General features: G+C 42.0%; 3 protein-coding genes across 3 annotated transcripts in view; 1 reads left to right on the top strand and 2 right to left on the bottom strand.

Moving 5' to 3' along the window:
- Nucleotides 1-25,558, bottom strand: part of LOC113245804 (olfactory receptor 1030-like) — a 101,612-nt gene that overhangs the window by 14,728 nt on the left and 61,326 nt on the right. The window lies entirely within an intron of this gene.
- LOC113245869 (olfactory receptor 502-like) lies at nucleotides 5,495-6,439 on the top strand. Its single transcript, XM_026486199.2, has one exon. The coding sequence runs from the start codon at nucleotides 5,495-5,497 to the stop codon at nucleotides 6,437-6,439; it is 945 nt and encodes a 314-aa protein (XP_026341984.2).
- On the bottom strand, nucleotides 14,562-15,589 carry LOC113245871 (olfactory receptor 10T2-like). The gene has a single exon (XM_026486201.4). The coding sequence runs from the start codon at nucleotides 15,498-15,500 to the stop codon at nucleotides 14,562-14,564; it is 939 nt and encodes a 312-aa protein (XP_026341986.2). The 5' UTR covers nucleotides 15,501-15,589.

Raw genomic sequence — 25,558 nt, 5'->3', positions numbered from 1 at the left:
ACAACAGGCACAAATCCAGCGTGTCACCTGTACTTCTGGCTGACTGGCTCTCGGTTATAGGTTCCCACAACCCCCACCTCAGGTTTGATTAATTTGCAACAGCAGCTCACAGAACTCAAAGAAACATTTTACATATTAGATTACCGATTTATTACATAAGGATCTAACTCAGGAAACGTCAGATGGAAGAGACGCACAGGGCAAGGGATGGGGAAAGGGTGTGGAGCTTCCATGCTCTCCGAGCTCACCACTCTCTCCACAGCTCCCGGAGTTCACCAACCTGGAAGCTCTCCCAGCCCCTCCCTCTGGGGTTTTCTGGAAGCTTCAGTACCTGGGCCTGACTGTTTAAGGTAGCTGATTCAGTACCCAGCCTCTCTCTCCTCCCCAGTAGTCAGGGGGTGGACTGGGAAGTTCCACCCCTCTAATCACATGGTGGTCTCCCCTGGCTACAGCCCAATCCCAACCTGCAATCCCAGAGTCACCTCATTAACATAACAAAAGACTCCTAGTTGCTCTCACCACTTCAGAAATTTTGAAAGTTTTAAGAGGTCAGTGCTAGAAACCAAGACTAAGACCAAACATATTTCTTATTATTCATCACAATATCACAAGCAAAACACAGATAGAAATCCTAATTTTTCTTTAGGAAAGCGTATTATTTACAGACACTGGGGTATGTCCAACATGAACTAGTTTAAAGCGTCAAAAGTGGTTCCCTGCAGGGAGTTGGAATTTGGATTTGTGAAGAACTGGTCAGTGGGCCACTGTTTGCTTTATAAGCCACTGCAACTAAGGGCCCGTAATTATTCGATAGTGCAAAAAATGAATAATATTTAATCCTTTCAATAAATAACCCCCTCTGGTGTTGTGTTGGAAGAGCAAATGTGCATACAGGAAAATCAATAAGGACAGCTATTGCTGTGTTGACGATGTAGGAAAGACTTTAGGGTTTGAAGCTGATGGCCAAGAAAGAATTCTGAGACACCTTTGGTGCAAAAAAGATGGTTTTATTAAAGCATGGGGACCGGACCCGTGGGCAGAAAGAGCTGCACTGGGGTCCTGAGGAGTGGCCCGTTATATACTTTCAAGTTGGAAGGGAGTTAGGGAGAGTGTAAGTCTCCAGGGAATTTTGGAAGCAAGGTTTCCAGGACCTTGAGGGGGCTAGCTACTGTTGGGAAAAGGTCATTTATTACCGTCTAATAAAACCTTAGTCACTATGATGAGGGGAGCAGAAGGCTAGCTGAGGACAAAGAGAAGCTGGCGCCCTACTCCCCCCCCCTTGTGATATGTGAGACATTCCTCAGGCACTCCTGGCTGCCCTAAAGGAAGAACAAGTGGTTAACTGAGAGAGATCACAGCCCTGAGGGCCAGGAGTCTCCCTCAGTTTGCAAATATCTTAGAGATTTACAAGGAAAAAGCTTTCTTATCAATAGCCTAACTTCCAGAGACCCATAACTCAGTTTCCTGAAGCCCTGACATCACCCTCCCCTCCGTGAAACTGAGGGAGGCTGAGGCAGAAGAAAATGTAAACAAAACTGAATTTCTTTTGAACCTGCAACCCATTGACAAAGACATGCGATAGGAGGAATGTAACATTCCTCCAGGAAACTCCCAACTGTCACCATGTTAGTGCTTCATTAGAGGGAAAAACAGCCTTGGCTTGACCATAACCAGTCCTCCAGTATCCTAAGAGTCTTTTTAGCATACGACAGTCCTTCTAGACACTCCCTTTGTTCTCACCTCCCCGACTCCTGAGTATATAATCAGCCACTCCTCAGGGCCACAGTGTAACAGCTCTTTCTGCCCATGGGTCCGGTCCCCGTGCTTTAATAAAACTACCATTTTGCACAAAAGATGTCTCAAGAATTCTGTCTTGGTTGTCGGCTCCGGACCTCACCCCACTGAACCTCACTTATATTTCAAAACCCCATCAATAAGACCTCCAGATGTATATTGGTGGGCCATATGCTTGGGAGATGATTGCCAACACGTATCTTGGGGGACTTAGAGATAAAATTTCTAAAGGAATTTTTATATGTTAAAGTAGACTTACAGGATCCTGGGGGTTGGGATGAGATTGCCTTTTTCCCTTAGCAAAGTATTAACAGTGAGGCAGCTGAGTCCCTAGAGGAATGTCACTCTGCCTGTTTCAAGGACTTGTCAGTGGGCTGTAGGTAGAAAGGAAATTTACAACTTTTTCTTCTGCCTTTGTTTCCCACATCATTGAGATGCAAGGAGCGGACACATTTGATAGGAACTTAGGAGGTAAAATCAACAAGAGCTGGTTATTGATGAACATAGTGATGAAGGAGCAGAAGGCTAGTTAAGGACAAAGCACAAGCTGACATCCTGCAACCCCCCCCCCCCAACTCCTGGGTGCGAAGTGCGTGATATTTCTTCAGGAAGCTCCCAACTGTCTTCATGTTAATGTCTTGCTAGAGGGGAAAAACAACCTTAGCTGGACAATGGCAAAACCTCCAGTATCCTGCTAGTCTTTAACATATGAAAATCCTTTTGAAACCTCTCTTTTCCTTACCTCCCCCAACTCTCAAGTATATAATCAGCCACCCCTCACAACCGTGGGGCAGCAGCTCTTTCTGCTCATGGGTCCTGTCCCCATGGTTTAATAAAACCACCTTTCTGCACCAAAGACGTCTCAAGAATTCTTTCTTGGCTGTCAGCTTTGGACCCCACCAACCTCACCAACATTCCAAAAACTACATCACTCAGGGCCAGACAGTGGGCCCCGTCAGTTTTAGGGAATTAGGCAGCATTAAGCAGAGAGAGAAAACGAAATCAAGGACTGGCTGGGAACCAGTGGTCATCACTGAGGCACTCAAATCTTGTTGCCCAGGCGGCAGTTCTAGTTAAGAGAACACCTTCTAGCATTTAGTCTGACCTGAATTTTGAACCAGGATTTAGTTTTACCATTTGAGCACATCTGGACAAGTGGCTTAATCTAAGCCTTAGTTCTGTCTTGGTAAAGTTAAAAAAATGGAAATACTTAGTCCATCAAATTATTATGAGGATTAAAAGAGAAAATGTAACTAAAAAATCAAGCACAGTGCTCGGTAAGGAGTCAAGTCTGAATGAAGGCTGGTTAGTGTTCTTACTGGAAAATCCATCAAGGGTGCATCAGGAAGGTAAGACAGGACTTTCTACAGTTTGGTTTAGGAAGAGAATTAGATTGAGTGTTCAGGTTGAAGACAGCTGTTTCTACCATCATCCTTCCAGTCAGAAAAACCCCTAGTCAGTAGTCATCCCTTTGAGGCATGCAGGCTAAGTTTGATCAGGAAGTCATCCCAAATATCTTTTTACTACACAGTTCCCTATGTATACACAATTTTAAAGATCCTCGTTTAAAACTTTTTGCTAGAAAAAGATGTATACATGTTTAAAAACTCGTGTTATTCAAAATTCAACTTTACATGGCATTCCACCCCCTTACCCCAGGTACCCTAATCGAGTGCCTTACTGATATCACTATAAAATACAAAATGGACACATTTTGAACGAATGGAGCGCAAGTTATATATTTTTAGTATTCCTTAACCTGAAATATCAAAGTATACTTAGAGCTAATATTTAGCCAGAATTTATTACATTACACTCCCAATAATCATCAAATGAACGTACACCATTACCAAGATAAAAAGAAAAAATAAAGAGATCACTTGAGAATTGACAGAACCCTTAAAGATTAGTTGTGTCTGTGTGAAGGGAACTGCTCAATATTTACTGAAGAATGTGATAATGCTCCCTGGTGGTTTAAATTCACATTTCAGTCTCTGGAATCTTCAGAGATTTACTCCCAAAGACAAACAATAATATAAGATAGCATGGCTGCCATATAACCATGACTGAGTTTCTTGCTCTAGGATGAAGGAATTCTTGTTTCAAGAGGTAGGATTTTGGCTTTTGTGACTTAATACCATTCTCTAAAGTTCTATCTGTACTCTCAAGTCATTGTGCAGAAACAGGGAGATGTAACCCAGCCGGCAGCTAACAAGTGACCTTAGCTGAATTAACCTACATTTCTGCAGTCTATTTAGCGCATATAAACAGGCATACTTCCAGGTACCAGGAGTCATCATTTATCCTCTCCCAAGACCAGAAACTCGCATGGTCTTCTTACACCATCTAAACTTGGAACGCAGCAATAATGCTACTAAATTCACTAGACTTGAGATGCTTTGGGACTTACTGTTAGTAAATATCTTGTGGAAAGACTTCCTTTATTTATCGTTCTGAATGCTTCAGCTTACAGACAAGCAGATACCATGGGCAAAGTCCAGAATACAAAGCCAGAAAACATGGTGATGAGATTCAATCCGGCCACTCGCTGGGTGGACATGGGTCAACTTCTTAACTTTTCAGCCTGGAACTTCATTCAGCTGTACATTATGTCAAAAATAAAACTGTTTTATTCTATAATTCTCCAGTGAGAAAGCACTGCTACATTAGTAAATGATTTGCTTTGTTTGAATAAATGTAGTTTAATTATGCCCTAGATTTTAATATGTTTTGCATAGTAATTAGATTGACATCTACTTGAGAAGACAATATTTTAATTGTAAATATTGCATGTACATAATAAATTTACAAAAGGTGACTTTTCATTTTTAACCTTAATTTGAAATTCTATTTCTTATTTGTCCTATTAAGAAAATTATATTTCTCCTTTTTAAAAAATGGTCTTATTTTACTGATATTGTAAGCTTTGTGATGAACTAGGACCTCTTTTATGCGTTAGCTATCCTCAAGCAGGAAGCGTGATTTGTTATCCGCCGATTTCCAAGAGACTTTGCTTCATCGTAAGTATTATTTAATTTCATTTATAGCGTAGTTATCAAAGGAATGAACTAGATTCAAACTGTCTGGGATTCATATCTTGATTCAACCACATGCTATGTAAACTTAGATAAATTTCTTAATATTTTCTAGGTCAGTTTCTTCATCCACAAATCATATAAAAATGTTTAATATTACTTCATAGAAATTAAAAAACTGTATATACAAAATTCTTAACCCTGTGCCCACCACTTAGTAAGCATTCAATAACATTAGCTATTACTCAAGACTCTATTAAATAGCCTATATTTACACATTTTTATCCTTTCTGTTATGCTTCACCATTCCTTTCGTTCTTTACGTAAGTCTTATGTTTTTAATCTTTAGCTTTAAAGCTACTTTAAATACATTTTATAAATATATAAAGAGGAAAGGGTATACATTTGAATGTTTTCTAGTTTCTGCTGATAACAATTCTTAAAATACAGAATACTCATATACATAAATACACAAACTTTTTACTCTAAAACGATATGCAAAATATAAATTTTTTACTCTGAAGTAAAAAAAAGTCCAAACTTAGTTTGAATATTTACTTGTTTATAATAACCTCTTTGTGTATTAACGAAAATGAAGCCATCAGATTTATAACAGCTATAATGTTTTCAGCACAGGTTCATTTGGGGAGCTGCGCTGTTGCCTCATGGATTCCCTGAGGGGTGGGAACCGCACTGCAGTGACAGGGTTCATTTTATTGGGCCTGACCGACGACCCTGTCCTTCGAGCCATCCTCTTCACGATCATCCTCAGCATCTACCTGGTGACCATATCTGGCAACCTGAGCACAATCATTCTGATCAGGATCTCTTCTCAGCTTCACCACCCTATGTATTTTTTTCTGAGCCACTTGGCCTTGGCTGACGTAGGCTATTCATCTTCTGTCACTCCCAACTTGCTTGCAAACTTCCTGGTGGAGAGAAATACAATCTCCTATCTTGGCTGTGCCGTGCAGCTGGGTTCAGCTGTTTTCTTTGGGTCAAGTGAGTGCTTCCTGCTGGCTCCCATGGCCTATGATCGCTTCGTGGCAATCTGCAACCCACTGCTTTATTCAACCAAAATGTGCACACGAGTTTGTGTTCGCCTACTCGCGGTGACTTACGTAGGTGGTGTTCTCAATGCTTCCTCTTTCACTATTTGCTTCTCTTTTTTACTCTTCTGTGGACCAAATCAAGTCAATCACTTCTTCTGTGACTTTGCTCCTTTAGTTAAACTCTCCTGTTCTGATAGCAGCGTCCCCGCAGCTGTCCCCTCATTTACATCTGGCTCCATCATCGTAGTCACAGTGTGTGTCATAGCGGTCTCCTACGTCTGCATCCTCATCACCATCCTGAAGATGCGTTCCACGGAGGGTCGCCACAAGGCCTTCTCCACCTGCACGTCCCACCTCACAGCGGTCACTCTGTTCTATGGGACCATCACCTTCATTTATGTGATGCCCAAGTCCTGCTACTCAACTGACCAGAACAAGGTGGTGTCTGTATTCTATCTGGTGGTGGCCCCCATGTTGAATCCCCTCATCTACAGCCTCAGGAACAGCGAGATGAAGGGGGCTCTGAAGAGAGAGCTTAGCAGAAAAGTATTTTCTTAGTGAAGCTTGTCATTTTATAATATTTGATAAAATAATATACCATATATATAATAATAAAAAGGATATAGAGTGTCTGTGGTCTAAATATGTCAGACCATATGTCAGCCAGCATGGAGCTTTTTAGAGTAAAGTAGGGGGGGATTTTCTGATATCAATTTGTAAATCAGAGGCTTATAGTGAGTTACCTTTAAAAAAAATAAATTATAAACACAAATTGATTCACATGAAAACATATCTAATCAACTGAAAATCATAACTTCTATTCATATTTTTTTAAAAGCAGTTCTCTCTGCATTAGTTAAGGTTATTGTACCTCCAAACCTTTAAGACTAAGTCCAGTTCAACAGCAGTTTATCCTGAAATGAGCATGATAATTATTATGACTGAGCACATTCTGAGGGGAAATAACCAAATGGAACCAGACAGTAAAACTACTGGAAACATTTTTTTGCAGTTAGGTTAACTGCTGGGGATGGACTCTGTGGACCCATAAACGCTGGCCTTTGTCCCGTCCCTGGTTCCAGCCTCATTGCAGGGGACCTCATAAAGAACAGGACGAGATGCCCTTAACTAATCTGTGAATGTTCTGTCAGCTCAAATAGGTGACTTCTGTGTGGGAGTGAGCATGACTCCTGAACTCCTCAGGGACTAAGGGAACAAACAACTCTTGCAGTGACTTGCTCATGGGCAGACTCACAACCTGTGAGGGAAGCTGCAGGGGCCTGGATTGTGTTTCCCCCGTGAAGCTTAACTTACCTTTAAACTGACAACTACCACACTTATTTCTCTTTCCCAGTCCTCTCTTTAATGTTTTAGACAAAAGTATTTTTGTCTAATGGAACTCAAGCACAGACTATCTCAAACGGAAGTATCGTTTCCTACCCCAAATTGCTCCCTCCACTATTCTGTATCCCAGGAAGAGGCCCCTCATTCAGTGTATGGATTCTGAACCCTGAGAGAAATTGATTTCTTTTTCCCCTTCACATTCCTGCATCCAGTCACAACATGTTATACATTCAGAGTCCAATATTTACTTCCTGCTTCTTTTCATTTCACTGTCGGCACTTGTATTTCAACTACCACCTTATGCATTTACTCTACAGTAGGACTCCTGTGATCGCTCATTTTATGTGTCAACTACGCTATGGCGATCAGTCGTTTGGCCAAACACCAGTCTTCGTGTGGCTGTGAAGGTATTTTTAGATGTGACTAACATTTAATTGGAGGCTCTGAGTGAAGTACATTACCCTCCACAATGTGGGGCGGTGTTTGTTCAATCAGTTGACAGCCTGAAGAGAAAAAACTGAGGTCCTCTGAAAAAGAGGGATAATGCCTTTGGACTCAAGACTACAACACCAACTCTTATGGAATTTTCAGTCTGCTGGACGGCACTGTGGATTTTGAAATTGCCAACTCCAACAATTACGTGAGCCACTTCCTTAAAATCTCTCTCTCTGTATATGTATTTATATATTCATATATATGTATTTGGTTCTGTATCTCTGGAAAATCCTAATACAGCCCTAACCAGCTTCCCTCTACCCTCTCTTACTCTCTTCCAATTCATTCTTCATACAACCATGACCATAAATCTAAACAGATGACTTCTTTCATTAATCTCTCCCAAAGAGCTTAGAAAAAAGGCAAATTTTATTTACTTAATTTTAATTCCAGTACAGTTAACATACAGTGTTGTATTAGTTTCAGGTGTCTAATACAGTGATTCAACACTTCCATACACCACTCAGTGCTCATGATGACAAATGCATTCATTCCTTAGTCCCCATCACCTATTTCACCCATCCCCCCACCCATCTCCCCTCTGGTAACCATCAGATTGTTCTCTATATTAAGAGTCTGTTTCTTGCTTTGTCTCTTTTTTTTCCTTTGTTCATTTGTTTTGTTTCTTAAATTCCACATGAGTGTGATCATATGGTAGTTATCTTTGTCCATTGATTTATTTCACTTAGCATTGTATTCTCTAGCTCCATTCATGTTATTGCAAATGGCAAGATTTCATTCTTTTTTATGGCTGAGTAATACTCCATTGTATATACATATGTCACTTCTTGTTTATCCATTCATGTTTTGATGGACACTTGGGCTGCTTCCATAATTTGGCCATTATAAATAATATTGCTATAAACATAGGGGTGCATGTATCCTTTTGAATTAGTATATTTGTATTTTTTGGGGAAACATCTAGTAGTGCAATTACTAGATTATAGTGTACTTCTATATTCAACTGTTGAGGAACCCCCATACTGTTTTCTACAGTGGTTGCACCAGTTTGCATGCCCACCAACAGTGCACGATGGTTCCTTTTTCCCACATCCTCACCAATGCCTGTTGTTCTTGTGTTGTTGATTTTAGCCATTCTGACAGGTGTGAGGTGGTACCTCACTGTAATTTTGACCTGCATTTCCCTGCTGATGAGTGATGTTGAGCATCTTTTCATGTGTCTGTTGGCCATCTGGAGGTCTTCTTTGGAGAAATGTCTGTTCATGTCTTCTGCCCACTTTTTAACTGGATTCTTTTGTTTCTGGGTGTTGTAAGTTCTTTACATGTTTTGGATACTAAACCTTTATCAGGTATGTCATTTACAAATATCTTCTCCCATTCAGTAGGTTGCCTTTTAATTTTGTTGATTGTTTTCTTTGCTGTGCAGAAGCTTTTTCTTTTGATGTAGTCCCAACAGTTCATTTTTGCTTTTGTTTGCTTTGCCTGAGGAGACATTTAGAAAAATATAGGTATGGCTGATGTCAATTATTACCTGTGCTCTCTTCTAGGATTTTTATGGTTTCAGGTCTCCTGTTTAGGTCTTTAATCCATTTTGAATTTATTTTTCTGTATGGTATAAGTGTGTGGTCCAGTTTTTCTTTTGCATGTAGCTGACCAGTTTTCCCAACACTATTGTTGAAGAGATTGTCTTTTTCCCACCAGCACTTCTTTCCTGATTTGTCGAGGATTAACTGACCATATAATGGTGGGTATATTTCTGTGTTTTCTTTTTTTTTTTTTTAAAGATTTTTTTAAATTTATTTATTCGACAGAGATAGAGACAGCCAGCGAGAGTATTTCTGTGTTTTCTATTTTGTTCTATAGACCTATGTATCTTTTTTGTGCCAGTACCATACTGTTTTGATTACTACAATTTTTGTAATATAACTTGAAGTCCGGAATTATGATAGCTCCAACTTTGCTTTTCTTTTTCAAGATTTCTTTGGCTATCTGGAGTCTTTGTGGTTCCATATAAATTGTAGGATTTTTTGTTCTAGTTCTGTGAAAAATGCTGTTGGTATTTTCATAGGGATTGCTTTGGATAGTATAGATATTTTAACACCTGTTCGTCCAATCCATGAGCATGGAATGTCGTCCCATTTCTTTGTGTTGTGTTCAATTTCTTTCATCATTGTTTTATAGTTTTCATAGTACAGGTCACTGAACTGTTCGGTTAAGTTTATTCCCAGGTATCTTATTATTTTTGGTGCAATTGTAAATGGAATTGTTTTCTTAATTTCTATTTCATTATTAGGGTATAGAAATGCAATGGATTTCTGCACATTTATTTTGTATCCTATGACTTTACTGAACTCATTTGTCAGTTCTAGTAGTTTTTTGGTATAGTCTTTAGAGTTTTCTATATATAGTATCATGTCACCTGCAAGTAGTGAAAGGTTTACTTCCTCCTTACCAATTTGGAGACCTTTTATTTCTTTTTGTTGTTTAATTGCTGTGGCTAGGACTTCCGGTACTATGTTGAATAAAAGTGGTGAGAGTGGACATCCTTGTCTTCTTGTTCCTGACTTTAGGGGGAAAGCTGTCATTTTTCCTCATTGAGTAGGATGTTTGCTGTGGGTTTTTCATATATAGCCTTTATTATGTTGAAGTATGTTCCCTCTAAACCTACTTTTATCATGAATGAATGTTGTACTTTGTCAAATCCTTTTTCTGCATCTATTGAGATGATCATATGGTTTTTATACTTTCTCTTACTGATGTGATGTATCATGTTGATTGATACGTGAATACTGAACTGCCCCTTGCAGCCTGGGGATAAATCCCACTTAATTGTGGTGAATGATTTTTTTAATGGATTGTTGGATTCTCTTTGCTAGTCCTTTGTTGAGGATTTTTGCATCTGTTTTCATCAGAGATATTGTCCTGTAGTTCTCCCTTTTTGTGGTATCTTTGGTTCTGGTATCAGGGTGATACGCACCTCATGGAATGAATTTGAAAGTTTTCCTTCTTCTATTTTTTGAGTAGTTGGAGTAGAATAGGTATTAAACTCTTCTTTAAATGTTTGGTAGCATTTGAAAAGGCAATAATTCTTTTTTTTTTTAAAGATTTTATTTATTCATTTGACAGAGAGAGAGACAGCCAGCGAGAGAGGGAATACAAGCAGGGGGAGTGGGAGAGGAAGAAGCAGGCTCCCGGCGGAGGAGCCCGATATGGAGCTCAATCCCAGGACTCTGGCATCATGCCCTGAGCCGAAGGCAGATGCTTAACGACTGAGCCACCCAGGTGCCCCTGAAAAGGCAATAATTCTTAAAATGACTCACAGGTCCTGACTACAGCCCCTGTTCTATTTTTATCTCTCACCAGTCTTCCCTTGGTCTCCAAATACCCAAAGTCTAAGAATCAATCATTCGGTCTTCTTTTAAATCCTTAAATATGTCCATAGCCTCTCCTGCCTCAGCACCCTCTCACATGCAATGCGTCTACCTGAATTCATTACCCCCCTCCCCTTGGTAACACCTGCTTATGCTATAGATACCAACTTGAGTGTCGTTTCCTATCTGGCAAGCCTTCCTGAGGCTCCGGAACCAATTAAGCACACCTGTAGAACTCTGCGTATTTTCTTCAGAATATTCAGTGCACTTACAGACTTAATATTTATTTTCTCCACAATGCTGAAAGCTTTCCATAGCTACACCGCGTCTTTGTTCTTTCCCCATGCATCTAATTGGCACACAGTAAGCATAAGTGCATATTTGACATAATGAATGAAAAATTAATAAGGGAATGGATGACTGAGTTTTTGTCTGGTGTGAACCACTGACTCTGCTGCCATAGAAACCAGGCCACCGATCTGAATGCTTCAGCCTGACTCCAGTGACTGAGTGCTTGGGTCAGATCCTGCTACAGCTGTGACAGGCTTTTGCACAAACTCGTGCTCAGCACAGCTACGCCACTGCCTCCACAGTTTCACAGAGTGGCAACTAGAATCCCAGCCTCATTTAGTAAAAAGTTCTGTCATCGCCCTCTGCTGAATAATGTCTCTCTCATGTATTTGCGTGGCTGGAGAGTTAGAAGATCTAGAAATCAAACGTTAGTGACAGCGGTGGTACCAGTAGTACCAGTGTGAGCAACAGGGGTGAAGACTGTCAGATGGTTTAGTACATGCCAGGCACCGCTCGCAGGGATTTACACGTATTCACCCAATTAATCCTCAGAATAACCTTACGAAGTTTTTTTTTTTTCCTACTCTGTATTTTACAGGATGTGACTAAGGCACATAAAGGTTAAGCAAAAGCTCAAGGTCACAAATACCCTGTTAAGATTTCGCCTTCTTTTAAGGCGTATGCTCTCTGACAGGCCGGACTGAGGGCCTCTTGGAGAGAACGTCACCACTAGAGGACTTTCATCTGTCCCGGACACATTCCCCTCCAGTCAACCCTTACTGTTCAGAGTTCAGGGTCTAGATTTCTCTGCTGGATATGTCAGGCTAACTTGGTCTAATGACCAACTTTCTGGCAAAAAATAAATTAGAAGGTAGATAAATATCTCTAAATTTTGAAAGCATACACTTCTGGTTCCACTGAAGATGAAGTGGCTCCATTCCTCTCAGGTCCTCCCCTCCTGTTACACACACACACACACACACACACACACACACAGCAACACAAAAAATTTGTTATAAATAAAATGAATACGCACAGGAAGATTATCGAGGTAGAAAGGAGAAGGCGGCCTCCTAGGGACTCTGGGACCTGAGTAACAACACAGCAGTGAGTCCCTGGGTTTCTTTACATCCCGGATAGGGAACTACCGAAGCCTCCCATCCAGAGCCACCAAGAGGCACAGACAAAAAGAACTCTAAGAAAACCCAGTTTCTCCTAGCCAAAGAACTGGAAAAGAGTGGCCTTAACAGACTATAAAACCTTTTGGCCATACCTTCCTCACTCAAAATACCTACGGAAAATCATACCTGCCACCCACCCCCAGGTCTCAGCGAGGCCAAGCAGGTTGCTTATGTTCACACCACCCATCCTCCGATTCCCTTGCCCAGGTAATGTCAGTTGGGTCCAAAAAGGGAAATGAGCCTCCACTGTCACCTGGCAGCATGAGACTTAACGAAGGAATGTGAGGTGGGGCTAATGGTACTCTGCTTGCCCTGCCTCCAGCCCTACTTGGGAGTGCACCCGCCGAGCTGAGCTTTCACCCACACCCTGCAGCGGTAAGACAGCGTGAACCAGCTCTCTACTTCCCCCTTCCCTAAGGACAGTGGAGCCCAACAAGGAGCTGAGCTTACTTAGAGGCAAGGAGGCATGTAGCCAGGGTCACATTATCACTAAGAAAGAGCCATCAGGGTGGACTGGGCAGCTGGACTTCCACCTCAACCATCTGCAGGGGGCATTTTGCTAGAGTTGTGTCAGTAGCGCTCAACAGGAAGCTGAACACACACACTCACACGGCGCTTGCAGCTACACCTCAACAGGGTTGAAAAGGCACATCGTACACCCAGCCTACAGAACATCCTGAAACATGCTCGGAACGCTAACGTTAGCCCACAGCTGGGTAAAATCATCTGACGCAAAGCCTATTTTCTAATAAAGTGTTGAATATCTCATGTAATTTATTGAATACTGTACTGAAAGTGAAAAGAGATGGTTGTATAAGTACAGAACAGTTGTGTGTGTATCAGTTTCCTGATTGCATGGCTGAGTTGTGGCTCCGTGCTGCTGCCCAGCACCATGAGTGATGGGAAGAGATCCAAATTCAAAATTTGAAGTAGGATTTCTACTAAATGCATATTGCTTTCACACCAATGTAAAGTCAAAAAATCACAAGTCAAAACCATCATAAGTGATGAACTGTCTGTAGTAAAAGCAAAGAAATGTCAAATGTAAATTTACGACTGGCAAAATGTAGCCTTCAGAGATGGCGTGATAAAGACATTTCAGATGAAAGAAAGCTATGAGAATTTATTCTTAACAAAGCGAGCTTACATAATTGTTAAAGGAAGTTTGCTAAACAGAAAATAAATGATAAAAAAAGACCCAGGACTTCAGTATTTAAAAAATACATACAACAGATGAAAATAAAAAGCGACATATCAAAACATGTGAGGTTCAGGTAAAGCAGTGCAGAGAGGGAAATTTATAGCACTAAATGCTTACATTACTAAAAAGGAAAGGTCCTAGAATATATAAAATACTTTGGAAAGACAAGAATAAGGTGGGAAGAATCACATTACGTGATATTAAGGCTTACTTTAGCGACGGTCATCAGGGCAGGGTGGTACTAGTGGAAGAGAGGACACACAGATCACGGAGGCTGACTAAAGAACCCAGACAAAGACCTACACAAGCGTGCCCAACTGATTTTTTTTTTAAAGGTACAAAAGCAATCCAGTGAAAGGAGGAAGGCCTTTCAACAAATGGTGCTGGAGCAATGAGACACCATGGAGGGCAGAAACACCTCGACATAAACCTCACTCCTTACATAAGGACCAACACAGATAGGACATGGACCTAGATGTAAAATGCACAGCTATGAACCTCTGGAAAAAAGTAGGAGAAAATATTCAATATAGGGCTAGTCAAAAAGTTTTTAGAAAGGACACCAGACACCTACCGTGAAAATACTGTGCTAAAAACATGTTTGGATTCTTTAAGCATGCTGATATGCATACATGCGTACACCACATATTTACACATATTTTAAAACTATACACTCTTTGTACTAGAAAAAATGGTGATGTCAGGATATATCAGGTAATTAGTTAATACTTCAATTGCTTTGTACCCAAAGTGATGATTTTATTGGGAATACTCTACTTTTTCCACTTCTATTTATCAGCAGTCTATACAATTTTAAGTGTCCGGTGTCCTTTTATTCACCCTCTGAGGGATGAACCTGTCTTGCCCAGCACCTTCCTTAGGGCGGTCTGCATTTCTTTGTTTCTGAGACTGTAAACGATGGGGTTAAGCAGAGGTGTCAGCACTGTATAGGTGACAGCCATCAGCATGTCCTCACGGAACGAGTCCCTGTCCTTGGGCCTCAGGTAGACAAAGCCAGCAAATCCGTAGTGTATGCACACCACAGTGAGGTGGGAGGAGCAAGTGGAGAAGACCTTATACCTCCCCTCAGCAGAGGGCATCTTCACAACTGTGGACACAATGAAGACATAGGACATCACGATGAAGACACAGCTGCCCGCCAACACAAAGGCAGAGAGCCCAAAAATAACCATTTCGTGACGGGAGGTGTAGTCACAGGCAAGGGAGACCACAGGCAAGATATCACAGAAGAAGTGCTGGATGGTGTTGGAGTCACAGAAAGACAAGTTGAATACAACGATGACGATGCACAGAGAAACCAGGAAGCCAACCATCCAAGAGGCCGTGATGAACTGAAAGCAGATCTTATGGGTCATCAAGATGGGGTAGTGCAGTGGCTTGTGAATGGCAGTGTAACGGTCATAGGACATGGCAGCCATGATGAAGCAGTTATTGGCTGCCAAGCCAAAGAAGACAAACATCTGCGTGGCACACTCGGGAAGAGAAATGGTCTTGCTGTCAGAGAGCAAGTCCGCTAACGTGCGGGGGATGATTGCCATAGTGCTACAGGTTTCAGAAAGGGACAGGCCACAGAGGAAAAAGTACATGGGGGTGTGAAGGTTGTGGCTGAGCTTGACGGCCACCATTATGGACACATTTGCAGTCAGGATGGTCCCATGGGAGAAGAAAATCATCACAAAGAGGAGACCCCGCAAGTCTGGGAAACTGGAAAAGCCCCACAGAAGGAATGTGCTCACTGTGGTATGATTGCTCATCTTCTTGGTGCAGAGGCAGCAAGAGTTTTCCAAAGTTGGAGCGCTTCCTGAGGCTAAAACTCAGACGACTGTAAAAAGCTGCTGCAGCACAGATGTCACCTAGACTTTAGTCAAGGGACCTGGGGCACGTTTCAGGCAACCCTTCATGGGAGAGCCTGAGAAAGGGACCCTAAATGCAACTGACGGAAGTCAGTTCAAGAGTCAGCGTGATGAGAATGATGCTAGTATGAGAAGCTGTATAAATGACCAAATATCTTCTTGGATTCTACTCACAAAAGCACTCATCTCTCTCTTTTCTGATCAGGATGTGCACGTAAGCAGGAAAACTTGAATGACATTGCTTTGTTCTCACCCACTTGATTTTGTGATGCCACATTTTCAAATACTTTTTGAGATCTACTGGTAACCTGGTACTTAGGAGTGCTCAGTAAACTATTGATTAAATAAGCAATATAATCCAATCATTTAAATTCTTTACAATGAATATGGCATTTAAAAATTTAGGGAAGTTGGGGCGCCTGGGTGGCTCACTCGTTAAGCGTCTGCCTTCGGCTCAGGGCGTGATCCCAGAGTCCTGGGATGGAGCCTCACATCAGGCTCCTCTGCTAGGAGCCTGCTTCTTCCTCTCCCACTCCCCCTGCTTGTGTTCCCTCTCTCGCTGGCTGTCTCTGTCAAATAAATAAATGAAATCTTTAAAAAAAAAAAAAAAGGCTATTACCTTTAAGAAAAATAAAAAATAAAAAATTTAGGGAAGTCAATCCAATCCTTTTTCATCAGTGCATCATCATGAAGCAGTTCCAAAGGTGGTAACTGTAGGAACGACTAGACCATAAAAACGAATGCAACATATAACTTCTGCTAGGTTCTATCCGTGGCAGTATTTGAAGCTTGAGATATATAATATCATTAGCTTTTAATACATATCAATAATGTTTAAGTGCTTAAGAATTTCTCATTGAAAATTTTTTTTCCAAATGCCTAATATAACAGTCTAGTTTGAATTCAAAATGATTTTGAAGGTAGTGTCTCATTCTAGAATGGCGTATTGCAGTCCTAACATTCTAGTCAAGTTTTGAATTTTTAGCAAAACATCCAGGACATTTTCTAGCAGGTATACTTGTTATATGGTTTACTTTGAAGTGCAGATCTGAATAGAACCAACTCAAATTCTTCAGATCAATTTGGCAAATCGTAGTTCTATTTAGATTGTTCATTCGGCGTCTGATCTTATAAGAGGTGAGGACAGAAAAGTGATAGGAAGACAAAAGAATTTTAATTTTAATTTCAGTCACTGTTAAAGTTGAAGGGAAAGAAAGATAGTAAAGAATCAGCAGTGGAAACCGAAGGGGTGTACAAGAGAACAAGATAACCCCTGGCTGGAAATTATTCTGTAGGAATCACAAAGATTAAAAACAAAAGAAGAAGAAAACAAATATATTGATGGTTGAAGAGTTGCTGTTTTCTATTTGCATTGTAGTTTGGGCAAAGAATACAAGAGGAGTCAGTCCAGTAACCAGCACCCACTTAATACCTATAACATGGTGGGGTTAGATAAAGCTGTCTCATGTAATCCTCACAAGTCTATGTGGAATTTTCATTCTGATTTCTAAAAAGATGAAAGCAAGGTACAGGGTGGTGAAGTGACTACAGAAGTCATGAATTCATTCAATACGTACTGACTAAATGCACGCGATGTGCCAGGCATTTTTGCACACGAGAAACAATAGGAAGCCAGACACATAGGATCTGTGATATGAGAGTCAGTGACTGTTTTTGTCTGTGAAGTAAGAGAAGTCCCCTCTCTGAGGAGGTGACATGCTTAAATGGAGACTAGAATGTCAATAAGCCACCAACAGGGGAAGGTCAGGAGAGAACGGTACAGTTCACAGCCAACACATAGTTCCTACGTGGCAAACTCACCCACCTGAGCAATCTTCAACCTAGACCCATATGGATTGTCTTTGAGACCATACCAGGCTCCTGTTCCTCCGAAGGTTTCCCTATTTACCTCTAAAGGAAATGTTTTCCATTCTCACTGCTTCAGCTACCACTTACCTTGTAGGACTCTTCAACTTCTGCTACTACCAAAAAAGAATCTCCAACATCCTCCGGCACATTTCCAGTGCGAGAGTGTTCTTCAAGTGTCGAATGCAAGTTTTTCAGAACAGACCTGTCCATATTTCCCCACATGTCAGAGTTTTCTCCTGTATTTCCAGATTGCGTTACACACATCAGAGAGCCACCATCAGACCCATTTTGACTCCTTCCCGATCCTTTTACCAATAAGTCACTTCCAAAATTCCAGATGTCTCTTTGCTCTCATCTTTGTTTTTGTTGTTGTTTGTTTTTGTTTTTATTTCCCCTGCTCTTCTCCTGGACCTTTCCCACAGGGTGAATATGGTACCTGCATAGTTGTCCATTAGTCACAAATCTGTTGCATTTTCATTTCATTCACCACCCTGTGATCGGATGTTAGATTCCTAAACACAGGATATGTTAAGTCACTGAGAGTGTCAAAAATAGTGCATAGCTACATGCTGTGTATAGAAGGAAATCCAAATACCCCAGCATGATGCCCAATCCTCATCACAACTGGTCCGTAAACACTGCTCCTGGCTCAGCTCTATCACCTCCTTCTACCCACCCAACCCGGCAGCAGCACCCTCCCTTTCCCGAGCATATTGCGATCCTCACGCTGCTGTGCCTTCTTACATGCTCTTCCCTCTGCCTCTGTTTCCCCTGCACCATTTTATTTCCCGTCAGACTTTTACCTACTTTTCAGGCCCTCATTTAGATTAATTTGATTCCTTATTCTCTTTTGTTGCCTACATTTTCTAGATTCTAGGATCCTAACTAAAAAATGTCTCTTACATTTTACTCTACCTTTCATTTGAATTTCTGTAACAGCCTCACCTTTTCCTCTTCCAGTTCTATCCTTCATGTACCATCAGCTTTTCTTTTCTAAAGATTTTATTATTTTTTAAGATTTTATTTATTCAAGAAAGAGAGCATAAGTCGGGGGGAGGGGCAGAGAGAGAGGCAGAAGCAGGCTCCCCACTGAGCAGGGAGCCCCATGCAGCATTCCGTCCCAGAACCCCAAGATCATGACCTGAGCCGAAGGCAGATGCTTAATCGACTGAGCCACCCAGGCGCTCCTATGTATTTGAAGAGAGAGCGAGGACATGCAGGGCGAGGGGTAGAGGCAGAGGAAGAGAGAGAATCTTAAGCAGACTTCCCATTGAGCTTGGAGCCCAACGTGGGGCTTGATCTCAGGACCCTGAGATCATGACCTGAGTCAAAACCAAGAGTCAGACACTCAACCGACTGAGCAACCCAGGCGCCCCCTACCACCAGCTTTTCTATGTTCTATCTATAATCACACTACATCTTTTCAACGTAGACTTCTTTCAGATCCCCTTTGCTTACACACCAGATAATTCTAATAACTTCTAACATTTATTGCATGAGTCAGTTATACAATCTCCTACACCCTCGCAACTATCCTAAGAAATAAGAGCTGTTATGACCACATTTATGGTGAGGAAACTATGGCTTAGAGAGTTACCTGAGTTGCTGAAGGTGATACAGCTGCAAGTGAGCACACAGTATGTTCACAGCAACGCAGCCAGAGTCTGGGGACACACTTGCTTAATAATAATAAAACCTCTCTCACGAAAGTGCCCTAGCATGGCATTCAAGGTCTCACCTGCCCAGCTTCATTTCCTGCTGTCACCCTTCCCTAGAGGGGAAACATCCCACTGTTTCCAAAAAACCATATGTCCTTCATGGCTCTTCTACTTTGCACATGTTGTTTTCTATAACTTAAAATGTTCTTCCTGTCCTCCTATGCCCACTAAAAACTTAGCTCTCACGAACAAACAATTCGATGTCTCTTCCCTCTGAAGCCTCCCCAGACCTCCCTGCCTATGTTGGTCATTTCTTCTTTTAGATTTACATCCCATTTTATTGTGATTAAGAGGAGGGTTTATTTTAAATTTTAAATTAAAAAAATGTTTTAGCTTGACACCTATATTAGACAGGGCAGAGATTTATTTTAAAATTTTATGTCCCCCAATTTGTAACATAAGCCTCATGAATGCACAGTTTTTACTAAGATTAGTTCAAAATCTGAAGGAAGGGGCGCCTGGGTAGCACAGTCGTTAGGCGTCTGCCTTCGGCTCAGGGCGTGATCCCGGCGTTCCGGGATCGAGCCCCACATCAGGCTCCACCACTGGGAGCCTGCTTCTTCCTCTCCCACTCCCCCTGCTTGTGTTCCCTCTCTCGCTGGCTGTCTATCTCTGTCAAATAAATTTTAAAAAATCTTAAACAAAAATCTTAAAAAACAACAACAACAAAATCTGAAGGAAAAAATGAAACAGTCTATTCTCTGGAAAGCCTCCATAATTATTACGTCAGTGTACTCATCGATACACTACTTGGTCGCCTTAGTACTTATTTTGTGTGGACATGTCCTGAAGATGGTTGGTTGCTCTCTAAATAGATATTAAGAATAATGTCACCTATTAGGGCACCTGGGTGGCTCAGTTGGTTAAGCATTCAACTCCTGATTTCAGCTCAGGTCATGATCTCAGGGTCCTGGGATCAAGTCCTGTTTTGAGCTCTACACTCAGAGGGGAGCCTGCTTGAGGGTTCTCTTTTTCTCTCCCTCTGTCCCTCCCCCTACCCCCCACCTCCCGTTGCTTGCATGCACACATTCTCTAATAAATTTTTTTAAGAAGAAGAATGTCACCTAGTAGTGTGAATACATGTATAGATGTTTCCTACATTCTTGCTTATTTTATTTTACAAGAGGTGAACAAATAAATTTCTCAATACACTAGCAGTGGTTGCTTAAAGTCTAGGAGAAAGAAACTACCATTTGTGAACTCTAGACATGATCCCTATTTACTGCCGTGTTGAATCACATTTGACCAACATATGTGATCATCTGCTAAGGGGCATGCCAGTATCACCAGAGAAGCCTTATGAAAACAACACATCTCTGCTCACATCCACTACAAGTTTTTGGCAAGCCTCTCTGAGAAGAAAAAGGTCCAGGCTGTGTGGGTGTCTGTACTCCGCACGACATTTCTCATTATTTTTGGTTGAAAACATTCATGAAACTTTCTGTTCATACGTGTTGATGGTAAATTCTGTTTTCTTTTTCATTCTATTCTGGTACAGTAGTGATAGAAGATTATGTCAATATGACATTATTTCTATTCTTCCTGATGCTGGTAGGTACTGGAGAGCAAGATGCCTATCCATTTTTCCAGCTCTTCTATTTGTTTTTCCCAAGCCTTACCATCTTTATTAACCTGAATTTTACCTTGAGCTTACTATCCTATTCCTTTGTTTTCAGTTCTTCAAATCTTCCCCTGTGGAGAGTTTTGGATTTCATCTCTACCAGGAGTAGGGAATTGACAACATTCTTAATTTCCAGCTTCTCTGAGGCCAGTTTCTTTAATACCCTCTAACAGGCTATTAACACCATGGGTACTTAATTATTAGAGGATATAGAAAAATGTTCATTGTAGGGAGTAAAGCAACTCTAAAATTCCTACCTTCCACAGAAGGAAGATCACCTCCCAGTTCTTTAAAATCATAAGGCATAAGCTGGAGGAAGAACGTACAGTATTACAACTCAAGTATGGTTTTCTGAAGTTCTTCCTATGAGTTCATATATGCCCTAATTCAGGGATAATTTTCAAGCGATTGTCCCCTTTGACATTAGAGTCTCCTATCACATAAAAGGCTGTGTCTTCTCCATTTCTTAAGGATGGAACTCAGTACCACGAAAATTTTAATGAGATTTCTTGGGCCACTGGAGACCATTATCTGGAGACCAGTGCTTTAGACACCAGAAGTCTTATGCTCTGTGGATCTAATACCCAGTGTGATGTCCTCAAAAAGGTTTTTAAATCTTGACCTACCATAGAGAATTTCCAGTGATGTTCGCACTTCTTCTTAATGACAATCAAAATGATGGAAACTCAACTTGTTAAAACTATATCTTGGGATGTAGATATTCCCTCAGGGGACGTAACTTTACGGAAGTAAAATATAATTATTTTATAATTCTGAAAATATGCCAAGTCCCTCAGATCTCCTCTGCCCTAAACACAGGGCAAGAGAATGGCGGGTCTTGAGAAGCTAGTGCCCGGGAAGTGTTCAGAAGAAGGCGAGTAGGAAGAAAATGAACACGCAGCATGAGCACTGTGATTTCTTTCTCCTGAGGCCACTCTGCTGGGGAGGATCTTGCTGAAAACGAAAATCCCCAGTCACTGCACTGCCATTCATGAGACTCACCATGGCTTCTAATTGCCTCGCTCATCAGCGTGGTCTCCACCATCTGTGCTATTTTCCACCTAACGTACTATCAAGTCTTTTCTCCAGTATCTACTCTCATAACCCTCAATAATTGTGGCAAGCCAGTCAATACGCTGTCTCCTGATTAAATTCTGAACTTTCTTCATACTGAAGTCTATTCTTTCTGAAAATCCCTTTTCCCGAGTTTACTTATTCAAACTCTTGCTCATTTTTCAAGGTTCAGAACAAATGCCACCTATCCAAGAAGTCTTGGGTTAAAACCCAGAGAAAAATTAAGAAGGAATTCTATGAGGAGAGACACTTGCTTTGGGCGTCCTCCACTCGGTGCTAACAGAAGCTCAGTGCGAACAGAGGCGATGCAACCGTCCAGCAAGCTGTAGGTAACAGCAAAACGGGGCTTTTAAAGCTGGACAGACATTTCTGCGCCTTTCCCAGAGCTCTCTTGCCAAGCCAGTGAACTGCTCCTCCGAGAGCTAGCTGCGAACGTTCACTGCCTTGCTCTTTTGAAGATTGCTCCGCACTGAAAGGAACACAGCTGACTGCAATGACGGGGAGTGCACGTCCTTACTCCCAGGGTGGCCCAGAGCCAACGACTGAAGGAAACAGCGACTGAGGAGCAACGACAAACGCACCCCGTTGCTGCCGGGTGGGACACGTCTGAGGCGTCGCTCCGTGCTCCAGTGCTGCCCGTGGGATCAGGACGAAGCCACCCTTCAGCAGCGCCCACAGCTTCGTCTGGCTTCTCCTGCTTCTCTCTCATCCCTGGAAGTCTCCCTGGAGATCACACCTCACTAAACCACTTGCGTAAGAACGGCAGTCTAAGGCTCTGCTGTTGGAGAACTTGCCGTAAGGCAGTCTCAGTGCATGCGCAGGAACGAGAGCTGTTTGTACTTTGACAGGCACACTCAAAATTCAACGTAAATCACATACAAACATCAGGCTCCGATGGCCGCCGCAGATTGCGCCTTCCTGAGGGACCCGTCATCACGCCCGCCACCACCGCCAGTCATGTAGATGGTCTTCTTGCACTTGCTCCTCCACTGCTGGGGTTTCCACTTCCTGCTAACTGGAGCCGATTAGTAGAGATTGGACTAAATCAAGTCAGCCATTTCTTCTGCGATGTGGCTCCTTTAAACTCTCCTGTTCTGAGAGCAGCGTCCCCGCAGCTGTCCCCTCATTTCCGGCTGGCTCCATCCCTGTGCGTCACAGCGGTCTTCTGTGTCTGTATCCTCATCACCATCCTGAACATGCGCTCCACGGAGGGTCGCCACAAGGCCTTCTCCACCTGCACGTCCCACCTCACAGTGGTCACTCTGCTCTTTTTTTCAAGCTTTTATTTATTTGAGAGAGAGAGAAAACACGCACACGCGCGAGAGAGCATGAACAGGGGAAGGGGCAGAGGGAGAGGCGCTCTTCCTCCCCGCTGAGCAGGGAGCCTGCCCAGCACTCCGTCCCAGGACTCTGGGATCATGACCTGAGCCGGAGGCAGACGCTGAACTGACTGAGCCACCCAGGCACCCCCTGGTCACTCTGTTCTATGGGACCAACACATTCATGTATGTGATGCCCAAGTCCTGCTACTTAACTGACCAGAACAAGGTGGGGTCTGTGTTCTAGCTGGTGGTGGTCCCCATGTTGAACCCCCTCATCAGGAACAGTGAACTGAAGCGGGCTCTGAAGAGAGAGCTTGGCAGAAAAATATTTTCTTAATGAAATCTGTTATTTTATGATATTTGATATACTATACCATAATAATAAAAGGAGATAGTGTCTATGGTCTAAGCACATGGGTCCATAGGTCATTGGCCCGTGTGGAGCTTTCTAGTAAATGAAGGGGTGGATTTTTTTCATATCAAATTATAAATCAGAGGCCCACAGTGAGTTACCTTCATGAAATTCATAATTAGAAACACATATTGATTCATGTGAAGAAATACCTTATCAGTTGAAACCCTTTTAAAATTAAATCATATATTTTCTTCAAATGTCCTCTGCCGTAAGTTAGGGTTATTGTACCTCCAAACCTTTTAGACTGTGTCCATTTTCAGTAACATTTTATCCTGTAATGAGTGTGATAACTCTAGGTATGACTGAGTACATCTGAGAGGAAATGACAAAGCGGAACCAGATAGAAAATTGGTGGAATTGTTTTTCTTGCAGGAAGGTTATCTGCTGAGGATGGGCTTTGTGGACCCATGAAATTCTGGCCTCTGCACTTGATCTCTGGCCCAGTCACCATATTAGGGTACGCGGAGGGGAAGAGGGTGGGATGGCCCTGACTGACCTGTGAATTGTGTCAGGTTAAAACGGGTGGCTTCTCTGTGGGAATGAGCAGGGTTCCTGGCCTCCTTAGGGACAAGGAGTGAACAAAGTCTGGGAAGAGTTCGTGGTCAAACCCATCCCGCTCAGGAAATTGGAAGGAACTGGATGGTCTCTCTTCTGAATTTTTGACTGTAGCCTGTAGAGACTTAACTACCTTTATAGGCTGACAACAATCACACTAATTTACTTTCCATGCCCCCTCTTTAGTGTTTCAGACACAAAATCTTTTCGCTGACAAACTCATAGGGCATTAATTATTTTATTCACCATCTGTTCTTTCATCAAAAATTATATTGAATTATCTTATATTCCAGGGATTGTCCTAGGCTACGGGGAATATAAGTGACAATCACGCAGAGAAACGTGCCCTCATGGAATTTATCCTATAGCATGGGAGAGGCAACGACACAAACAAGTTGGTGATTCAGATTATTAGGAGAGCCATGCTTAGAGAAAGGAAAAACAGCAGGGTAAGGAAGACTAACATGTCAGGGGCCAGGAGGAGTCAATGTAGGTCTTACTGGGAAGATAACATCTGAGCAAAGATGTAGGAGGTGAGGACATGTCTTGTCAGGTAATATGGTTACCTGTGTACATATGTGCAAGTTTAATCTCCCACTCATAAGCATATGATTTACCTTTGGGGCAATGGCAGCCTTGATCATTTTAACCAATCCAATGGTGAGCACAACGAAAGCAGATGATAAAAGGTTAAATAGATCCTAAATACAGCATTAGACAATAATAAGGAATTGTCTCACCAGAAACTGAGAACCCAAAGAAGCTGACCTAACACTCAGAAATGCTTTTTGGGGCGCCTGGCTGGCTCAGTCCGTGGAGCATGTGACTCTTGATCTCAGGGCTGTAAGTTTGAGCCCCCTATTGGGTACAGAGATTACTTAGAAATATTTTTTTAAAAATCCTTATTAAAAAAGTGCTTTTGCTGTGAGAGAATTTGACAAGTCAGAAGGAAGTGCTGTTACCAACTCAGGCAGAGGATTTAGGGTTCTTCTGGGAGGAGACGATAAGCCAAAACTGAGGACATGTCCAGGTGACGGTTCTGAATGATACCGCTCACACACATCCTCAGGATAAGGGGAAACCTGAAATGACCAAGTGTCCGCAGATTTGCAGCCCTGAAGATGTAGTCTCAAGCCTTGAACTTAGATATAAGATTCTTCCTCAAGGTGAACTGAATAAGCAAACAACTCAAGCCACAGTGATCCCTATCAACAACTTTTCAAATGCAATAACTAGCAGGTGAAAGACAATGGCTAGCAAGAAAGGAAACAAAGTAGCAAACGTGGGAGGGGAGCCGTGCAAATAATGAACAACAGAAACAGAACCACTAAGATTTAAGATATGGAAATTAATCGACACAGACTGTAATAGTACTTTGTTTACAA

This window comes from Ursus arctos, unplaced genomic scaffold (genome assembly GCF_023065955.2).
Source record: "Ursus arctos isolate Adak ecotype North America unplaced genomic scaffold, UrsArc2.0 scaffold_22, whole genome shotgun sequence".
Classification (NCBI taxonomy): domain Eukaryota; kingdom Metazoa; phylum Chordata; class Mammalia; order Carnivora; family Ursidae; genus Ursus; species Ursus arctos.
The sequence above is the reverse complement of the archived record's forward strand: the minus strand, read 5'-3'. Positions and strand labels throughout refer to the sequence as shown.